Source organism: Gorilla gorilla, chromosome 18 (genome assembly GCF_029281585.2).
Source record: "Gorilla gorilla gorilla isolate KB3781 chromosome 18, NHGRI_mGorGor1-v2.1_pri, whole genome shotgun sequence".
NCBI classification, from domain to species: Eukaryota; Metazoa; Chordata; class Mammalia; order Primates; family Hominidae; genus Gorilla; species Gorilla gorilla.
Genome location: NC_073242.2, coordinates 115,481,810 through 115,503,183, shown reverse-complemented (window position 1 = coordinate 115,503,183; position 21,374 = coordinate 115,481,810). Strand labels below are relative to the sequence as shown.

The 21,374-nt window shown below is 49.3% G+C and overlaps 1 protein-coding gene across 6 annotated transcripts in view; it reads left to right on the top strand.

Moving 5' to 3' along the window:
- Positions 1–19,819, top strand: part of ZDHHC7 (zDHHC palmitoyltransferase 7) — a 53,322-nt gene extending 33,503 nt beyond the window's left edge. For 3 of the 6 annotated variants that reach the window (XM_063700372.1, XM_031002937.3, XM_063700373.1), the window contains 7 exons: positions 3,587–3,918; positions 5,347–5,457; positions 12,202–12,326; positions 14,989–15,085; positions 16,268–16,349; positions 17,048–17,178; positions 17,754–19,819. In XM_063700372.1, the coding sequence (XP_063556442.1) occupies positions 3,604–3,918; positions 5,347–5,457; positions 12,202–12,326; positions 14,989–15,085; positions 16,268–16,349; positions 17,048–17,178; positions 17,754–17,930 (1,038 nt within the window). In that variant the 5' untranslated portion in view covers positions 3,587–3,603 and the 3' untranslated portion in view covers positions 17,931–19,819. The remainder of the gene's footprint in view (positions 1–3,586; positions 3,919–5,346; positions 5,458–12,201; positions 12,327–14,988; positions 15,086–16,267; positions 16,350–17,047; positions 17,179–17,753) is intronic. The other 3 variants (XM_031002936.3, XM_031002934.3, XM_063700374.1) reach the window with 1 other exon arrangement.
- The last annotated feature ends 1,555 nt before the right edge of the window (positions 19,820–21,374 follow it).

Sequence of the window (21,374 nt, the reverse complement as noted above, 5' to 3'; positions counted from 1 at the left end):
ATGCCCTTGCTGTGCGCCAGACAGCATGCAAGGCACAAGGGGGACAGGGCAGGAGGAGACCCAGACCCCCCTGGAGGGGCTGACATCAGGCCGGGAGGTGGGACCTGCAAGAGCTCTCAGGTAGCAAGTGGTAAGTACCTGGGAGGGAGAGCTGGTGAGCGTGCCCAGGGCTTCAGCGGAGGCAGAGAAACTTCCAGGTACTTTCTCAGCCCCCTGACAGTCAGGCTTTACTAGTAGTGCAGGCAGAAGCAGTTTCAGCCTTCATCTCCAGATAGTCACATCTGATGTCTAGAGACCCCTTCACAAAGTGCTCCTCAGAAGAAGAGAACTCCCTTTTCAGGTTGGCTTGCCTAGAAGAGAGAAAAGTTAGGCCCTGCAGGGTGAATGGGGTTTATGTAGAGGCAATGGTGCTGCAAAGGTGTTTGCAGGGGATGTTGAGCAGACAGATCCAGAAGATGTAGGTTCAGAAAATGCTGAAGGAATGGTTGGCTAAGGGGTCTGTCCAAATTCTTTTGATCTTTAGTTTTTTCTATTTCACTTAAATGCTTATTTTTAAAAGTTTTTTTAATTAAAACAATTTTTTTGACACTGGGTCTTACTCTGTTGCCCAGGCTGGACTGCAGTGGTGGGATCGTGGCTCAACCTGCCAGTCTCATGCGATCCTTCCACCTCAGTCCCCCAAACAGCTGGGACTACAGGTGTGTGCCACCATGCCTGACTACAAAAAAAAAAAAACAATTTTGTTTTGTAGAGATTGGGTCTTCCCATGTTGCGCAGGCCAGTCTCAAACTCCTGGGCTCAAAAGATCCTCCCACCTTGGCCTCCTAAAGTGCTGAGATTACAGGTGTAAGCCACCACACTCAGCCTTAAGCATGTATTTATTTATTTTTATTTTTTGAGACAGGATCTCTCTGTCATCCAGGCTGGAGCGTGGTGGCATGATTATGGCTGACTGCAGCCTCAACCTCCCAGGCTCAAGCAATCTTCCGCCCTCAGCCTCCCTAGTAGGTGGGACTACAAGCGCAAGCCACCATGCCTGGTTAATTTTTATTTTCTGTAGAGATGAGGTCTTACTCTGTTGCCCAGGCTGATCTCAAACTTCTGGGCTCAAATGATCCTTCTGCCTCAGTCTCCCAAAGTGCTGACTTGAGCCACTGCACCCAGCCTTAAACATTTTTTAAAGCTGCTTTTATCTGATTGAAAAATAGGGCTATTTTACGGACTTTGGAAAACAATTTCATTTTGCTCTTGTACCAGTCAGCATTTTTGCATCGAGAGGAAATTTTTTAAAGTATTTGGCGAATGAATCCTCACCACATGTTCATTCGGCAAATGTTTTCATAATTGCTATGTTCCAGTTGCATTTAAGAAAAGAAAAAGTCACACCCAGATTTGAAAAACAGCACCCAGTGCTGTTACTCAGTTGTAGTGACCTGACCTCTGAGAACATTCTTACTACACTCCTTTATTCACATTTCAGAAGCCACGGTTTCTGCACTCTGCCTGCTTAAAACATGAGGAGCGCTCCTGCTCTGAGAAGGTGCCAGGGTCAGTTGGTTAAAATATTTGTCAGTATTTTCTCCCCATGGGAAAGCTAGGGTGAAATTGACTGTCTCTTCCTTTCCCTGGCTCTTTATCTGTGATATTACAACTCTCAGAGCAAACACCGATAAGAGAAGGGCGTACAATCAAAGAAGCAGTCAAAACAGTTACCAGGAAAAGTGCACTTTTTTCTTTTTTCTTTTTGTTTCTGGAGAGGGAGTGTCACTCTGTCACTAGGCTGGAGTGCCGTGGTGCGATCTCGGCTCACTGCAACCTCCACCCCCCAGGTTCAAGCGATTCTCCTGCCTCAGCCTCCTGAGTAGCTGGGATTACAGGCACCTGCCACTGTGCCCGACTAATTTTTGTATTTTTAGTAGAGACGGGGTTTCACCAGCTTGGCCAGGCTGGTCTTGAACTTGTAACCTCGTGATTCACCGTCCTCTGCCTCTGAAAGCGCTGGGGTTACAGGTATGAGCCACCGTACCTGACCCACTTTTTTCTTTTCTTTTCTTTTTTTTTTTTGAGACTGAGTCCAGTGCGGTGGCGTGATCTCAGCTCACTGCAACCTCCGCCTCCCGGGTTCAAGTGATTCTCCTGCCTCAGCCTCCTGAGTAGCTGGGATTACAGGCGCACGCCACCGTGCCCGGCTGGTTTTTGTATTTTTAGTAGAGACGGGGTTTCACCATGTTGACCAGGCTGGTCTCAAACTCCTGACCTCCCAAAGTGCTGGGATTACAGGCATGAGCCACTGTGCCTGGTCCTACTTTTTTCTTTAGTTTCTTTAGATCTTGTATGTTCTTAGAAATCAGATGCTATTGGAAATAGGGAAGAAGTGTCAAAAGGATGGCTTGCAAAAGAATGGATTAATAAATGAAGGAAAGGCTGGGCATGGTGGCTCTACCTGTAATCCCAGCACTTTGGGAGGCTGAGGCAGGAGGATTGAGCCCAGGAGTTCCAGAGCAGACCAGGCAACGTAGTCAGACCTCATCTGTGAGCTGTGATTGTGCCACTGCACTCCAGCTTGGGCAACAAAGGGAGACTGTGTTCCCAAAACAACAAAAACAGGAAACTTTTAAAAGATTAAAATAGAGGCCGGGTGCAGTGGCTCATGCCTGTAATCCCAGCACTTTGGGAGGCCGAGGCAGATGGATCACCTGAGATCAGGAGTTTGACACCAGCCTGGCCAACATGGTGAAACTCCATCTCTACTAAAAATACAAAAAAATTAGCTAGGTGTGGTGGTGGGCGCCTGTAATCCCAGCTACTCGGGAGGCTGAGGCAGGAGAATCACTTGAACCCGGGAGACGGAGGTTGCAGTGAGCCAAGATCGCACCACTGCACTCCAGCCCGGGCAACAGAGTGAGACTTGGTTTCAAAAAAAAGATTAAAATAGAGATGAAGGGCATTCTAGAAGCAGGGTAGAGTGTCAAGGAACAGAGATATAAAAATGGGAGTCTGCTCCAAAAACATCACAGATAAGCGAGGATAAACTGAGAATCAAATTGAGAAAAAACAGGTAAGACCAATGAGGTCAGTGTGTATGAGGCGGTGTAAAGATGAATAGAGAAACAGTGACTTACTCGTCATTCTTTCATCATGCTGCTTGCTGAAGTGTGTGCCGAGCACCTGCTTGGGAGCATTGAGGTGAGCTGCTGAGCAGAGCAGGAACAGGTGGGGCTCAGGGGAGCAAGCACAGCAGTGATACAGCAGAGCTCCTCTCCACGCTGCCGGGGAACCCAGTGCTGGGACTTTGCGTCTAGCTTGTGCTTTCCATAATCTTTTTATGTGGCCATGGCTGGCCATAGATACAGTTTTGTATATGTAGGCATAACCTGTACTGTGGGACTTACTGTGTTGTAGTAAAGCAATCAATCAAGTCAGAGATTTAAAAATTCAGATCTTAGTTATGTTTTTATGTTCTTTCCCACTATGTGTATTTAGACTAACTTCATGAAATGGCCAAGGACAAACTGTAACACATCATATTTAAGGTAGCTTGTGAGCTTTTTGAGCCTTACCAGCTCTGTGTCGTCCCCCTCCCCAGGGTGCGTCAGGGAAATCATGCAGCCATCAGGACACAGGCTCCGGGACGTCGAGCATCATCCTCTCCTGGCTGAAAATGACAACTATGACTCTTCATCGTCCTCCTCCTCCGAGGCTGACGTGGCTGACCGGGTCTGGTTCATCCGTGACGGCTGCGGCATGATCTGTGCTGTCATGACGTGGCTTCTGGTCGCCTATGCAGACTTCGTGGTGACTTTCGTCATGCTGCTACCTTCCAAAGACTTCTGGTACTCTGTGGTCAACGGGGTCATCTTTAACTGCTTGGCCGTGCTTGCCCTGTCGTCCCACCTGAGAACCATGCTCACTGACCCTGTGAGTACTGGCTGCGTCTCTGGGTGGCTCTCTTGTGTCTGGTCTAGTGTCCGCAGGTGTGGCTGACCCTTTGGAGGAAGCAGTGCACAGGGACAGATTGACATGGGTGTGGAACAAGAAAGGTGGATTGAGCTCATTTTGGGAGCAGATTCCCTTTAGGCTGAGAATAAACATAGGCCAGACCTAGCGCAGTGAAATACCCCTAGTTCCTGATGCCTTGCAGGCCACTAGATTCAGCTTCCAGCTGGGCTTTCAGGCTGTTCCTGAGTTTTGAGACATCCTTCAATCAGGGAAGGGCATTCGGGCCGATGGTACAGATCTTGCAGCTCAGCCATCCGTCACCTCTAGTGAGTGAGTTCCAGGCTTCCCACAGAGCTTGGAGGAGATGCCCAGCAGCTGCAGGCGTGCAAAGTCAGGTATTAGCAGTCAGTAGATTTTCATTTGAAAAAAGTTCTTTCCACTGCTTTAAAACAGTGGTTTTAAACCATGGTATAGGGACTCCCAATTCGTCAATTTAAAATCTACTGGGCTCTTGTCTGTTTCTAAGCTTTCTCTCAAGAAGGTACCCAGACGTTAATAAGATTAGGACTTTTTTTTTTTTTTTGAGACGGAGTTTTGCTCTTTTTGCCCAGGCTGGAGTGCAATGTGCGATCTTGGCTCACTGCAACCTCTGCCTCCCGGGTTCAAGCTATTCTCCTGCCTTAGCCCTCTGAGTAGCTGGGATTACAGGCATGCACCACAATGCGTGGCTAATTTTGTATATTTAGTAGAGACAGGGTTTCACCATGTTGATCAGGCTGGTCTTGAACTCCTGACCTCAGGTGATCCACCCGCCTCGGCCTCCCAAAGTGCTGAGATTACAGGCGTGAGCCATCGCGCCTGACCAGGACTCTTTTTTGAGAAGAAACTGAAACGGATCAGCTCACAGAATGTGGTCTGCACGTGGCTTTATCTGTCTTTGCTTTATCTGAATTAATTATTCAGGGTTTGGATGTACATTGTTTACTGTCTCCTGTTTTACTAGTAGAGGTCATGGGCAGCTGTCCTGGGAATGGGACGGTATTATAGGCCCAACCAGTGGGCAGCTGGGGAATGGTACCTTGGGGACAAACTTGGAAGCAAAGTCTGCCAGTGGCTTTGTAGCCTGATGTGATGGTGGAGTCTTTGACCATAACTGAGTCTCTTCTCCGATGGGTTTGTGCCTTCAGAGAATTAAAGGCTGTCTTGTCATTTCCTTTTACGCAGCAAGTCTCCCTCTAGGAGCCAGACCCTGCTCCTGATCCCTGTGTGTCTCCGCCCTCTCCTTCCTTGGCTGCAGCAGAAACCCCTTGTTTGTTGCCCAAAGTGCCCAGGCACTTCGACAAAGGAGAGGGCCAGCTACAGGGCTAGGTCCAGCTCAGCGATTTTTACTGGAATATTGCCTTGTAGGAAAAATCCAGTGACTGCCGACCATCTGCCTGCACAGTGAAAACTGGGCTGGACCCAACCCTTGTGGGCAGTTGTGGTGAGGGAACCGAGTCTGTGCAAAGCCTCCTGCTTGTGAGTGTGGGGTAGGCACATGGGGGAGGGTCAGCCCGGCTGGGACTCCTCAGCAGTTTGCTCCTCTTTGCTGACAAGCGCACTTGCCCCTTCCTCCTCTGCGCTCAGACTCTACAGCTACTCAGCAGTCCAGCTTCTGCTCCCACCCCGCTCCTGCTCCTGCGGAAAAGGCCCCAGAAGCCTGGAGAGCTGGAGGCGGCCAGGAAGTCAGGGTAGAAGGTGTGTGTGCAGGGCATGCTGCCGCCCTGGTGGGCAGATTTCTTTTGCTTTTGTATTACTGCAGAGAATGTTGAATGGAACATTCTGAGGGAGAAGTTGGAGATATTGGGTGTCAGGGGTGTTTTGATTGAGATTTAATTCACATAGCACTAAATCCATCCTCGTGTGTAGTCCTGTGGTGTTCAGTGCTTCCACAGAGTGTCCAACCATCACCCAGTCGGTTTTAGGACATTTTTATCACCTCAGAAAGGAACCCCACACCCCTTAGCCATCACTTCCCAGTTCCCCGACCCCACCACCCGACGCCCTCTGCCCCTGGCAACCACTCATCTGCTGTCTCTGTGGAATTTGCATGTTCAGGGACTTTTTTTTTGAGACGGAGTCTCACTCTGTCGCCCAGGTTGGAGTGCAGTGGCGCGATCTTGGCTTACTGCAACCTCCGCCCCCGGGTTCACGCCATTCTCCTGCCTCAGCCTTCTGAGTAGCTGGGACTACAGGTGCCTGCCACCATGCCCGGCTAATTTTTTTGTATTTTTAGTAGAGACGGGGTTTCACCGTGTTAGCCAGGATGGTCTCGATCTCCTGACCTTATGATCTGCCCGCCTCGGCCTCCCGAAGTGCTGGGATTACAGGCGTGAGCCACTGCGCCTGGCCGCCTGTTGAGGGACTTTCATAGTCATCTCGTCTGTGGCCTTTTGTGCCTGGCTCTCACCAGGCATCGCGTTTTCGGGGTCCATCGTGCTGTGGCATGATCAGCGCTTCATTTGGTTTAAGGCTGAATAATATTCCATGCTCTGGCCGGACCCGTCTCGCCTATAGCCATCGTTAGTTGATGGGCATCTGGACGAGTTCTGCTTTTCGGCTGTTACAAATCATGCTGCTCTGAACGGCCGCGTATAAGTTTTTGTGTGGATGGGTGTTTCATTCCTCTTGGGTATATACCTAGGAGTGGAGTTGCTGGGACATATGGTGACTCTATGTTTAACCTTTTGTGGAACTGCCAAGTATTCTCTAAAGTGTCCCCACTGGGGGCAAAAAAAGAAAAAGGAAAAAAAATCTTGTGGGGAAGGGAATGATGAAAAAAAAACAAACCCAAAAACATCGAAGCATCCACACCATTTTACATTCCCACCTGCAGTGTGTCCACATCTTCAACACATTACTGCCGTTCTTTTGTGACGCCGTATCTCACTGTCTTTGCTGTGTATCTCCCTAATGACCAACGATGTTGAGCATCATTTCATGTGCTTCTTGGCCATTTGTGTGTCTTCTTTGGAGGCATGTCTGCTTGAGTCCTCTGGTGACAAGTGACAGAAACCACCAGGAGTCACTGTAAATGAAACTGAGGAAGGGGGAGTATGCAGAGCCCCAGGGCAAGGATGCTTCTGGCTGCTGGCAGGCTGTGGAGTGGAAGGTGGACAGAGGGGAGAGGCTGGCAGCTGTCCTCAGGCTTTGTCTGTCTCTCTGAGTCCTGGCTTTCCTGCTGCCCAGGGAAGAAGGGCAGTCCCCAGAGCAGGTGGAGTGGCAGTCACTGATGTCCAGATCTACTTTTCTGAAGGGGAGAGTGGGCATGGCCCAGCAGGGTCAGGTGTCACCTCTGTCCTCCCAGTGGGGAGTTGATTTCTTCTCTCCACAGATCATGTCTTTACCCTACCAGGGTCCAGTCCAGGCTGAACTAGAACCATCACATCACCTCTGAACTGAGCAGTTGAGGGGTTGGGGCACATACCCCAGTGGGACTTCATGTCATTTTTCTAAACCAATAGGACTGGGCAGTCCTCGCTGGGATTGCCCTGGACAATACAAATTGGGATTTGTATTGTCACTTGAGGAAAGTCATTGGTGCTTTGAGTGAGGAGTGGAGGGGAAGATGGGGTCAGAGGCCTACTGATAGAGCAATGAACCCTGCTGTGGAAGGATGCAGCTTTGATCCCAAGCTTTGGGATCGTGAGAGGGCTGGGAGGGAGGAAGGCCACCCACGGCCCTGGGCCCTGCATCCCTTTACTTGTTAGAGCCTGTGTCTTCAATGCCAGCCGCATGGATGCCCACGAGCCTTCTCGGCAGCCGTGCGAGTGCCTTCCGGAGGTACCCTTCATGGGGCCGCGGCTGCTGTCCAGGAGCTCTGCCAAAAGCGTGCTTTCCTCCCACCCTCACAGCAGTGCTGGGACGTAGGTGGAGCATCCGTGTGAGAACACGAGGCCTCGCTGTGCCAGTAAGAGGCCAGGCTGGGATTTGAACCAGATTGTCTTATCTTCAGAGCCCCGGCCTCGAAAATTTCACTTCTTATGGGAAATTCCAAATGTGCACGGTAGGAAGAAAAGAGCACTCCACCTTGAGCTTGTCACCACATCATGTGGTGGCCTTGCCCACGCCGTTCCCCTCCCCCAGATAACCCGCCTAAATCTCACTCATTCTTTTGTTTCATTTGTAAACGTGTGTATCTTTTAAAAGGGCTCTGTAAAAACATAACCTCAATACCGGTAGCTCATGTAAAGCAGTATATTTAATACCACCTATCCTGTTAGAGTTCAAATTTCCTCAATTGTCTCCATTCTTTTTTTTTTTTTTTTTTTGAGACAGAGTCTCACTCTGTTGCCCAGGCTGGAGTGCAATGGCAGGATCTCGGCTCATTGAAACGGTCACCTCTTGGGTTCAAGCGATTCTGTCACCTCAGCCCTCTGAGTAGCTGCGATTACAGGCATGTGCCACCATGCCCGGCTAGTTTTTGTATTTTTAGTAGAGATGGGGTTTCATCATATTGGCCAGGCTGGTCTTGAACTCTTGACCTCAAGTGATCCGCCTGCCTCGGCCTCCCAAAGTTCTAGGATTACAAGTGTGAGTCACCGTGCCTGGCCTGTCTCAATTCTTTTATAATTTTTTTCCCTTGAATCAGGATCCAAATAAGGATCCATACAGTGTGATTGGTTTATGTGTCTCTAACATCTCTTTTAATTAATCTCTGTGGTCCCTGCAATCTCTTTTTTTCCCTTGGGGTTTAAGTTGAAGAAACACAGTTCTTTGTTTGCAGTTTACATCCCTGTACTGGGTTTTGCTGTGCTCCTCGTCTCCAGCGTTTTCCATAAATTAGGAGGCAGATCCACAGGCCCGGCCCCATTCTTACCTGCCGCTTAGTTAGGCCCTGGGGATCCAGAATGCATGACAGGGAGCTGGGGTGGAGAGCAGGGGAGAGAGGACCGGAAGCATGCTCTGCAAAGCCTAACTGCCCTGGAAGGGCGAGGTGGCACAGAGCGCCTTGCCCGGGCCTGGCTGGCTGCTTTGTCTCATCAGGGCAGACTGGAAGTGGGATGTGGGCAGGGGCACCAGAAGAGGGAACAGCCAATCAGGGAGCACCTCTGAAGGGAGGCCGCCGGGTGTTTGGGTGGGAGGGAGGAGCCTGAAGGCATCCCATGGCCTGAAGCCTATGGTCAGTCCCACAAGAAGATGAGTGGGAAACATTCAAGAAGTGTTTTAGAAAAAAACCTCCCGAAAATGGTTAAAATGGGAACTGAGGAATGTGCTCAATTACTTGGAAGGTTTGTTCTGGTGGGAAGAAGAATGCCCCATGGGTGCAGAGGAAACGGTGCTCCAGCCCCTGCCGCTGTCATCGTGGGCACATCCTGGCGAGGCCGTTTGAGATGGTGCAGCCGTGCTCACCCCCTCTGCATATGGTCTCTGTTTCTGCCAAACCACATCTCGAACGGCTCAGGATGAAAATGTAGGTGATAGACTCGGGGCCTCAGGTGGAAGGAACCCCTCCTTGAAACCCCCAGGACACCATGCCCGTGAAGAGTTTCATTGTCTGCCCAGGGTTCTGAGCAGCAAAAAGGAATCCCTGGACCCAGCAAGTGCCTGAAATCCCACATAGTCTTAGGTCCCTGAGGGTCACCCAATGTGTACTTGGCTTCCCCTTCGAAATGCCTTTCCTTGGTCATAAGTGACCAAAAACTGGGGTAGTATTGGGGTAGCCGCTTTCCAGAAGTGTATTGTGCCACATCGTATCATATTTGCTGCTGCTGTGGAAAAGTGCATGCATGGCTCATAAAATTACGGTGTTTGGAGTTTTAAAATCTGGCCCATTTCCTCTGAGGAGATGTGTAATACTCGACTGTCACCTGGGGCATATATGCAACATTGTGGAATTTTATAAATCAAAGCAGTGTTAAGATCCCTAGATTGTTGGAGGAAAGTTGATTGAAGACTCCAGGCCGGGCACGGTGGCTCATACCTGTAATCCTAGCACTTTGAGAGGCTGAGGCGGTTGGATCACGTGAGGTCAGGAGTTCGAGACCAGCCTGGCCAACATGGCGAAACCCCGTCTCTACTAAAAATACGAAAAATTAGCCGGGTGTGGTGGCGCACACCTATAATCCCAGCTACTTGGTAGGCTGAGGCAGGAGAATCGCTTGAACCCCGGAGGCAGAGGTTGCAGTGAGCCAAGATCACACCACTGCACTCCAACCTGGGCAACAGAGCAAAACTCTGTTTCAACAAAAATAAAAAAAAAAAAAGACTCTAAATTGTAGAATGTAAGTTAAGTAAAAATTTCTTTTTTTTGCTGGAGTGCAGTGGCGTGATCTTGGCTCACTGCAGCTTCCACCTCCCGGGTTCTCTGCCTCACCCTCCCGAGTAGCTGGGATATTACAAGCGCAGGCCACCACGCCCAGCTAATTTTTGTATTTTTAGTAGAGATGGTGTTTCGCCATCTTTGCCAGCCTGGTCTTGAACTCCTAACCTCGTGATCCACCCACCTCAGCTTCCCAAAGTGCTGGGATTAAAGCCATGAGCCACCCTGCCCAGCCAGTAAAATGTTTTACTTATTCTGATTTAAGTTTTCAAAGATGAGTTTAAACCCTTTTCTAACTTCTTTAAGGAGGCAGCATGTTAGGAAACACTTTGATCTTGACCAAAACAGCTTCCCCATATTGCGGCCATGGGACTGACGGGGCCTTGTTTGGAGGAAGTAAACCTCAGGGGAGGTTTGGGCAGTCAACACTCACATTTGCCCTGGGGCCCCCCTGCCTGTGCTGCCCAAGGCTCCAGCTCTGGCCTGTTGGTAGCCCTGAATCCAGCGGGCAGCAGTCTCTGGCTCTGCAGGGCGCTCACCTGCTGAACTTTCTAAAATTTGGATGTCAACCCTCACCCTGTAGAGGTTCAGATCTGTGGCTCCAGAGCCCAGCGAGGCACCTGTATTTTAAGGAGCTTCAGCAGGGCCATGTGCTGTTGGCAGAGCCCTTCACCACCTCTGCCATCTCCCAGGCTGTTAGCTCCCACCTTCCATTTGCCCCACCTATATCCCCTGTCTTTGCACAATCACTGCAGCCCTGACTGCTGTTCCCAATGTCCGTGGGTCTCATTCTCCAGATCTGTGATTTCTACCTGAAGTGCAGGATCCAGGCTAAGAGGCAGACACAAGGCCTTGTTCCTCTTCTTGAGGCATTGGAACCCCCAGGCAGGTCTGCCTATTTTATTCCACCCTGCCACAGCTCCCAGAATTGTCTCCCACAAACATGGTTTTGATGACATATCTCCACTGCCCAAAGAACAAAGCCTCTGCTGTTGCAGCCAGCTCTGGCCTTACCTTCCCTACAGCGGGTCCTCAGTTGACATGGTGCCGGTAGGGTGACTCTTGGCCTTCAGCTCTGCCCCTTACCAGCAGCTCACGGCCTCCCCAACTCCTCTTTCCGCTGCTTCGCCATTGCTCGTCTTCTCCAGCTCCTCTAGCACTTGGGGCACAGATGGATGCACGTTCAAGTTTCTGATGCCGCTGGGCGGCCTCGTTGCCAGACATGAATCGGGTCAGGTGGTCTGGGCCGCCACCGCCAGGTTTGTGTGTGAATGCCTTTGAGGAAGTTGGCCAAGAGACAAAAGTATCATGTCACTTTAGCAACACGAAATTAAAGTCCTTTTTGAGATTGTTTTGTTCTTTGTTCCCCGACTGCCTGATAAGAAAACTCTGCGCAGTGCTTATCAGTCACCTCCCTGTCAGCAGGGGCTACAGGGAAGTGGTGTGCAAAGAGGTTCCCTGCCCCCCCTGGGGACAGTCAGTGCCCTTGTCTGGGAATAAGCCTTGCCTCTGAAAATGCAGGTGGTTAAGCCATTTATCAAAAGGATAATAAGGTAGTTGTTTTTAATTGTTTGATGATATAGAAAATATATGATTTTTTTTTTTTTTTTGGAGATGGAGTCTTGCCCTGTCGCCCAGGTTGGAGTGCAACGGCGTGATCTTGGCTCACTGCAACCTCTACTTCCTGAGTTCAAGCGATTCTCCTGCCTCATCCTCCTAAGTAGCTGGGATTACAGGCGCCTGCCACCGCGCCTGGCTAATTTTTTGTGTCTTTAGTAGAGACGGGGTTTCACCATGTTGACCAGGCTGGGTTGGCCAGGCTGGTCTTGAACTCCTGACCCCGTGATCCACCCGCCTCAGCCTCCCAAAGTGCTGGGATTACGGGTGTGAGCCACTGCACCCGGCTTGATGTTTTTAACTTTGATTCTCCCCAACTAAAGTACATTCTTCTTATATGGTAGGGGGCAGTACCCAAAGGAAACGCTACAAAAGAATACATGGAGAGCTTGCAGCTGAAGCCCGGGGAAGTCATCTACAAGTGCCCCAAGTGCTGCTGTATTAAACCCGAGCGCGCCCACCACTGCAGGTACGTGCACTGCTGTATTAAACCCGAGCGCATCCGCCACTGCGGGTACATGCACTGCTGTATTAAACCCGAGCGCATCCGACACTGCGGGCACCTGTGCTGCTGTATTAAACCCGAGCGCATCCGCCACTGCAGGTACATGCGCTGCTGTATTAAACCAGAGTGCGCCCACCACCGCAGGTACATGGCCCCTGAGCATCTGGGCAGCGTTGTATGGGTGAGGCCGTAGGTGTCATATTCTTTCTGGGGTAGGGAGGTGAGTAAAGGGCCCGTGCCCTAGAGTCTTTTTGGGAGCTGGGAAACAGTATGGACTCAGGGATCCCCTCCTTCCCGAGGGACTCGCTGTGGCTCAACAACTGGAGGAGGTGACAAGCTTCCCGCCTCTGTTGTGGCACACATGCCACACGGGCCAGCACGTGTGTGCTCACAGCTCCTGGGCACATCCTGTGTGGGGGCCAGAGGAAAGGCTCAGAACCTTCCCCTCACTCCTGCTCTGGGTTCTTCCAGCCAGCCAGAGAGGCTGTTGTGCGTTCACTTTTGTTCTTACCTGGGGTGGTGGTGCAGCGTAGAAGCAAGGTTCTTTTGGATGTGCTCTCATTTTTTTGTTGTTTTTTTTTTTTGTATTTATTTGGGCGTGCTCTCAAACACCAGCTCCTGTATTTTTTAAAAGCCACAGTCCAGTTATCTGCTTGGCTCAAGTAGCCTTCCTGGCCCTCACACCTCATCCCTGCTGGTCTTGGTTGCATTTTATCCTCTTCCCCCAGATTTGCCAGTTCCTGACTCCTTTTTCTGCTCCTGGAGGGGCTGGCTGTTGATTTCACGTGTTGAAGTGTGAATGTCTGGGTGTATTTCTCCATTCCTTGAAATAGTTGTCACACGTCCCTGTACTGTGTGGCAGGCTGCACCTGGACAGTGCCCTTCTCCTGGGGGGTCGTGGCCTGCTTGAATAGGCTGGAAGCCATTGATGGCCTCCAACGGGAGGAAACCCAGATACAGGGTGCTGACTGCTTTATGGCTAGAGTGAAAGCTTTAAAAGATTCATATCCACATGGTTTGGCCAGAAAGTAAAGAAAGATGAAATGGTATCGGAGAGTAAATGGGTGGCTGTTTTGGGCTGGGGTTGGAAATAGGCAGTGACTGCATATGGGCTGAGGTTTCTTTCTGGGATGGTGGGAATGTTCGAAAATTAGATGGTGATGGTCTCACAACTCTGCAGATAGAATAAAAATCATTGAATTGTACATTGCAAATGGGTGAACTTTTATGGTATATAAATTTTTTTGGGGATGGGGGGATGGAGTCTTGCTCTGTCGCCCAGGCTGGAGTGCAGTGGCATAATCTCGGCTCACTGCAACCTCTGCCTCTCAGGCTCAAGCGATCCTTGTGCCTCAGCCTCCGTAGTAGCTGGGATTACAGGCACCCGCCACCATGCCTGGCTGATCTTTGTATTTTTAGTAGAGACGGGGTTTTGCCACATTGGCCAGGCTGGTCTCGAACTCCTGACTTCAGGTGATCCACCTGCCTCGGCCTCCCAAAGTGCTGGGATTACAGGCATGAGCCACCTCGCCTGACCTATGGTATATAAATTATACTTCAATAAATCTGTTTAAGATAAAATGGGAATGTTTTGGAAGTCAGGTGCTGTGGAGGTCGGGCAGGGAGCCAAGGTCAATGAATAGAAGGTGACGCTGTGGGTGGGTGCGGTGGCTCACGCCTGTAATCCCAGCACTTTGGGAGGCCGGGGTGGGCGGATCACGAGGTCAGGAGATCGAGACCATCCTAGCTAACATGATGAAACCCCCATCTCTACTAAAAATGGAAAAAAAAAAAATTAGCCGGGTATGGTGACTGGTGCCTGTAGTCCCAGCTACTCGGGAGGCTGAGGCAGGAGAATGGCGTGAACCTGGGAGGCAGAGCTTGCAGGGAGCTGAGATTGCGCCACTGCACTCCAGCCTGGGCGACAGAGCAAGACTCCATCTCAAAAAAAAAAAAAAAAAGGTGACGCTATGATAACAAGTCTGCCTGGAGCGAACCTGCTGCCATCGATGTCTGCTTGATGTAATTAAATGGTGCAAGCTTGGACTAAAAAGTAATCGATAATCAAATTAGTTATTTAAAATTGGACATACAGAGTGTTTTGGGCAAAAGAAAAATACAGCTGTTAAAAACAAGATGACTTCATGCCTGGGTGTGTAGTTGATGATTCAAGATGAATATGCAATCCATACTGCATATTCATCAGTGAATATGGATTGAGTGGTAGGAATTAATTGAAGATACAAAGAATGTTTCTCCCTGAAGGTAAAATTTCAATTTTTGTTTTTTATTGAAATAGACTTGTAAGCTTGCAAAATTAGGAACATTACTGATAGGTGTACATGATCCAGCTCTACTGGGGGAGTGTCTGAGAACTCGTGAAGTATGGCTTAGTGTGACCTTTCGCCCCAACCTGTTGGTCCATTGAGTATTTTCCTTAGGAAACGGAAGACATTTAATTAAAATGATAAACCTTAAAGGAATATAGTGAGAATGTATGATATTTTTTTGACATGTTGTATTAGAATATGCATTCTAATTTTCCTCCACCTTTGATTTTATTTGGTTGTGTTACTCTGGTTTCCTCAGAGCATGGAATACTGAAAAATCAAACTCTCCTTTTCAGTATTTGCAAAAGATGTATTCGGAAAATGGATCATCACTGCCCGTGGGTGAACAATTGTGTAGGAGAAAAGAATCAAAGATTTTTTGTGCTCTTCACTGTAAGTAAAAATATTTTTGTATTGAATTGACATTGAATTTGAAATTCTTTAACTGCTTCTTGCCTGGAGCAGGGAAATCTACTAACGTCAGGCCAGTTTCTCTCCAGCCTTTTCTCCAGGATTCAAATTATAACTACTGTGCTGTCATTGGCAGGAAGTAGTCCCAATAAGTAATATGTTGCTTGTATTATTTTAGGTGTTCACTGTAATTTAATTCTCTCCCAGATGTCCTCAATCGCTATTGTTTATTAATAATAACAGGAATCTTCCTAAAGTATGTTAGAGTTTATTTCCTTTTTCTTTTCTTTTTTTTTTTTTTTTTTTTGAGATGGAGTTTTGCTCTTGTTGCCCAGGCTGGAGTGCAATGGTGCGATCTCGGCTCACTGCAACCTCCGCCTCCTAAGTTCAAGTGATTCTCCTGCTTTAGCCTCCCAAGTAGCTGAGATTACAGGCATGCACCACCACGCCTGGCTAATTTTGTATTTTTCGTAGAGATGGGGTTTCTCCATGTTGGTTGGGCTGGTCTTGAACTCCCGACCTCAGGCGATCCGCCCACCTCGGCCTGCCAAAGTGCTAGGATTACAGTCGTGAGCCACCGTGCCCGGCCGTTTATTTTTTTATAGACGAGGTTTTGCTGTGTTCCCCAGGCTGGTCTTAAATTCCTGAGCTCAAGCGATCTGCCCGTCTTGGCCTCCCAAAGTGCTGGGATTACAGGCGTGAGCCACCATGCCCAGCTGTATTTTTCTATAAAATTATTCTACTTGGTCTAATATGATCTTGGGTAGGAAAATGTCAACTGCTGCCATTTAATCCTTCCCTCATTTTTTTCTCTGACAAGATGGAGGTATACACATGATGTGTCATCAGCCTTTGCTCTTAGAAAGACTTGTTTAAGTTACTAACTGGCTGGGTGGATCACTAGAGGTCAGCAGTTACAGACCAGCCTGGCCAACATGGTGAAACCCCATCTCTACTAAAAATGCAAAACAGTTAGCCGGGCATGGTGCTTGTAGTCTCAGCTACTTGAGAGGCTGAGGCAGGAGAAGCGCTTGAGTCTGGCAGGCGGAGGTTGCAGTGAGCTGAGACTACGCCACTGCATTCCAGCCTGGACAACAGAGGGAGACTCTGTTTCTAAAAAAAATAAAAAATAAAAGTGACTAACCAATCTCCCCCTCATTCTAGATGTATATAGCTCTGTCTTCAGTCCATGCTCTGATCCTTTGTGGATTTCAGTTCATCTCCTGTGTCCGAGGGCAGTGGACTGGTAAGTTCCCTGGCTGTGTGTCATTCCTGGCTGTGCATGCTGTTATTGGGTGAAAGGGGAAAGCTTTAAAGGAAGAACCAGGTTTCCAATTTTGAAGGAAATCATTGCAATTATTTTAGCAATTGAATTTTAAAGAATTTAGTTAAGTTTTACCACCACCATTTTACTAGTATATTGTTTCCCCTAAAGCTTGTGTCTGTCTCCTGGTCAGCTAGCTCGCCATTGTTCAAAGCAGGCTTCGCGTTGCTTACGTGAGTGACCGACCCTAAGCAAGTGTAGTGAAAATAGGTGCTTGTTATCCTACCTTAGATATGCAGTGAGGTCTGGACAGGCTCATCCCACCCCAGGGGAACATGGTGAACAGACTCCTGTGAGCACTGCTCACTGGTATGGGTGCACACAACTCTTCTGGTCTGGCTTCATTTGCCATTTAATTCACAAATACAGTGTCAATAGAAACCTCAGAAAATACAGACTCTTTTGAAACCACTGGCCAGGAAGTCATGGTATGAATTTTTGCTTGGAAGGGTGGCCCTCCTCTGCTCCTTGGAGAACAATGAATGTGCCCATTTAGAAAGTGAACAACTTCCCCCTGGAAGCTGGCCAGGGGCTGGCCCTAGAGGATTCTTCTCTGAGCCAAACATTCTGCCACTCGGGGTATTCAGGACCAGTTATAACCAACTTCCTCTTGTCCGCAGAATGCAGTGATTTTTCACCTCCGATAACTGTAATCCTGTTGATCTTCCTGTGCCTTGAGGGTCTTCTGTTTTTCACTTTCACTGCAGTTATGTTTGGCACCCAAATCCACTCCATATGCAACGACGAGACGGTAAGCTTTGTTCTCGGCTGTGTGGACTTCATATGTGGTCCAAGCTTGAGTAAATGAAAAGTCCTAATGTCAACAATAGGTGCCTGTGGACTGACTCGGGAACGTAATGGGACAGTCTTGATGAGCTGCAACCGGCTCCCTGTGTTTGCTGTTTCTTTCATTCTGGGCAGTGCATATTTCTAGTCTCAGTTTGATTTGCAAGTCAGCAGAGCCAGGCAGATTCCCAGCTCCCAGTGCAGTCAGTAAATTTCAGGGAACTGACTGCGTTTAGGGCCTGGCTCTGCAGGCCTGGAGTGGCGCTCAGTAAATGTCCGTACACAGTAACTAACGAGCGACAAATGTTGGTGCCTGGCTGGGAGGGCCACTGTGGTAGTCTGGGCTGGCCACGTGGCTGCAGCCGGGCTGGGCTCACAGAGGCCACGGGGTCTGGATCGGGGCAGAGCTGGGAAGGAGAGTTCACTCACCTACCCTCCATCGAGCCCACACTGTGCTTGAGCACGGTGTGATTCTGAGGCTTGGTGGGGTCTGCCGAGCTTCCTGGAGCCGCTGCCACTTGCTTTTCTTTCTGCTTCCAGGAGATCGAGCGATTGAAAAGTGAGAAGCCCACGTGGGAGCGGAGGCTGCGATGGGAAGGGATGAAGTCCGTCTTTGGGGGGCCCCCCTCACTCCTCTGGATGAATCCCTTTGTGGGCTTCCGATTTAGGCGACTGCCCACGAGACCCAGAAAAGGCGGCCCGGAGTTCTCAGTGTGAGGCGTGGCTCAACAGACTGAAACTTGCTCACAGACTTCCAGTTATTTATTTGGGGTCTGAAGGGTATCAACAGCTCATCTGTGACCAACAGGGCAACTGGAACCTACACAAACCAATTGCTTGCAGCAAGCAGAGTTTTATATATTTATAGTCACAGATGGCAGAGGAAGAGGCTCTCAGTCCCCACCTGTACAACGACGGAAAGGTGTGTGGCCACACGAAGAAGCCAAACGCCATGGCCTCCTGCAGAGCTGGGGCTTCTGTGGAGAATACTTCGGGTTATTACATGGGTTATTCAAATCCTGGGTCCTGAGCTGCTGTTTCCAATCATGAAGAAAAACAGTGAATCCAGTGAACAGGGATTCTCCGAGCAGTCATTTCAGGGGGCTCCTCCTGACCCCGCCACTCAGCAGTGCACTCCCCGGATCACAGCAGGGCGTTGACACAGAAAGACGTTTTGGTCTCGATTAGCTCCGATGCTTTGCACTGAAGTTGCAAAAGATCTGTGCACTGAATAGTGAAGGTGGCTTCCGGCACACTCCCCGCTGCCCCGGAAGAGACATCCTTTGACCCTCTCAGCAAGTCTGTGTGTGTGCGTGTCTGTGCGTGTGTGCGCGTGTGTGCATGTGTGTCAGAATTGCCAGTGTTGTTTAGGCAGTGTAACATTTACCGGCTGTGTACAGCAAACAAGCTATTTTTTAGAAACCGACGTTTCAGGGAAGAGGGGAGAGCGCCGCGGGGTCCTGCCCGTGGTTACTATGAATGTATTGCTGTTGGAGGACATCTCGATCCAAAGAACAGCCGTTCCTGTGCGGCCCTTCGTTGCCCTCCTGCTTTCATTTTTTAAAGAAATCTTGAGTGCTTGAGGGCCTTGGAACTGATTTTTTTTTTTTTTTTTTGTTCCAGCCAAATTAGCAGTGTATAAATGGCACCTAGGTAAGAGCAGAGCTGCGGCTGGGTGACTTGATACTTGAGGCAGCCCGATGCTGTGTGTGGGGCAGGGGAGGCATCCCTACTGGAGAGGCAGGGCCCAGCCCTTGGGCACCTCTGGGAAGGGGAGGGGACCGTGAGGCAGCCAGCCCCTAGCAGGGGCGACTGTGCCACCGCAGGCAGCGCTCCAGTCGGGAATGGCCAGGATGGCGCCCTCTTGTTGGAGTTTTTGGTTAGCTTTTACGTTTTCTTCTCCACCCACGGCACAGGTGATAAAATAGGATCCTTGGTGCGGAGCTTAAAATTATGCCAGAAAGCCAACAGCTCCCCTTGTGGGGACTTGCCTTAAACTTGCCTGGTTTGTACATTTTTTGCCGGACGCATCAAGAAGCAATCTGTGACAAAGTCTGAGGGTCTTCGTTTATGCTTGCCCTCCACACTAAGAGAAGTTGGCGTCTCCCTCCTGGGAACTGTTTTGCCTTTCTGTTCATCTGTGAACTGTTTTTTGTTTTTAATTACTCTGTACCCCATCCGAATCAGGGCTTCTACCACTGCTGATGCAAAACCACAAAGGGACCTACCTGAGCCACCGTCCTAGCCAAGCGAGCAAACCTGCAGGGGGTTTGGAAGTGGACTTGGTCACCGCAGAAGCGTGTGCGCCATTGGGGGAAGAGCTGCGTCACAGCCAGAGGGACAAAGTGTGGGTGATCCTGGAGACGCCAGTTTCCGAGATTGTTTTGCATATTCATTTGCACATTGTTGTCTGGGTTGGACATGCGTGTGGGCTTCGGTGTGAGGCTTTTAATATGTATATCCTGTTATCAATAAAACAATTATCCAAGTGGTTGAATCCTGTGAGACTTGGCAAATGTGTGCAAATCAAGTATACTTGACTTTTCAACCTTTTCTTTCAATGTAACTTTTATATGAAATAAAGTAATCAATTAACAGTTCTCAAATGGCTTCCAAAGCGCCCGTTCTTCATGGATGGCGGTGTTTTCAGGGGGTGCCTTTCCGTGCTTCGTGGACCCAGCCCCAGGCTGTTAAGGTCACTCCCAGTTTCCAGAAACTCTAAAGGCTTTTGTGCCCATGACGAGTGACCTGGGCACGCAAGCGCGACTCACAAATGTTGCCCAGTGAGTACTGTTGCTTGTTGAATGTTTAATTCGACTCCCATCGTTTTACTTAATCCTTTTCTTAGTGCAGGTTAAAATAAAAACAATGTTTCAAAATCTCCACAGTCCAGAATCTCAAGTACCTACAATTTGATTGATTTTAATTCATTCAACAAATTTGTCTAACATTTGCACTGTGAGGGAACCAAAATGCCCACTTACCTTCCAGAGGCCAGATGGTCAGTGTGTGCCGCAGCCCTGCCTCTCACGTGCTGTGCCCTGGGGCTCCTGGTGGCATTCCAGACACGCAGAAATGAGAAGGAGACTCGAACACGGAGGCGCACACCTGAGCTGGGCCGCTGCATGGGCAGCAGCCCTCCAGCTTGTGTTTGTGGCTCTGCCGAATTTTGCTGCAATATTATTTGTATTCCTTATATTAGATTGTTATGTAGGCTCATTATATAGAAGTATGACGCTTGCATTAAAACAAAACAAAAATATCCCCCAAATAGGAAGGTGGCTAAATCCTATCTTCTATTGTACATGAACTTGGCTTGGGTATGGAAGCAGGGGAAAATAACTTGAAGGGTAGCCTGGGAGCCGCACACAAAAAGCAGGGTGCCCATTAAAAAAAAGCACAAGCGCCCTACAGCATCTCCTGAGGAGCCTGTTTAAAACCGCATTGCCCCTTATCCAGCTGCTAATTTTAGCCAAGACAACCTGAAGACACCAAGGGAAAATTGGTTTTCCCTGTGGCTGGTTCTAGGCGCTGAAAGCTGAGCCAGTCTCTGAGCTGTAAGAGAACGAGTAGCTCAGTAGTCAGGCCCGATAGGCCTATGCAGGCGGCTTCCCAAAAGGGCCAGCAAGTTTCCGAAGAAAGTTCTAGGCACAGCACATCAGCAGTCCAGAGAACTCCGGGTTTCCTGCCTGCTCTCCCCTCCCCATTCACCGAATATATGTGCATCCCACGTTTCGTACATGATCAAGTTTAGTTGTGATGACTGAATGCTGCTAAACCAGATAGGGGCCTCTGATTTTTTGGTCCAACTTTTTGCTTTTACAGAGGTGAAGCTGCCTCATGTGTGCCTGTTCCACTGTCGCTGAGTGCCTGCACCCCACCCAGCCTCTGCCACGGGCAGCATCTGCACCGTCTCCCCCATTCCCTGCTGAGAGGGCCTGGCTTCTGCAGGGTTGGTGGGTTCAATCTTCTGGGTCCCAGGGTCTACACCTTCCAGATCCTTCCAGTGGTATAACCGCTCCCTGAGAGTTGCTGGAGAAGGGGTGCCTTATTATTCAAGTTTCTGGTATTTTGGCTCACCTAAAAATACCTTATTCTGCCTCACCTTTGGTTGATGGCGTAGCTAAGTACTTTTCACTCAGCCTGTTGGAGACACCACCC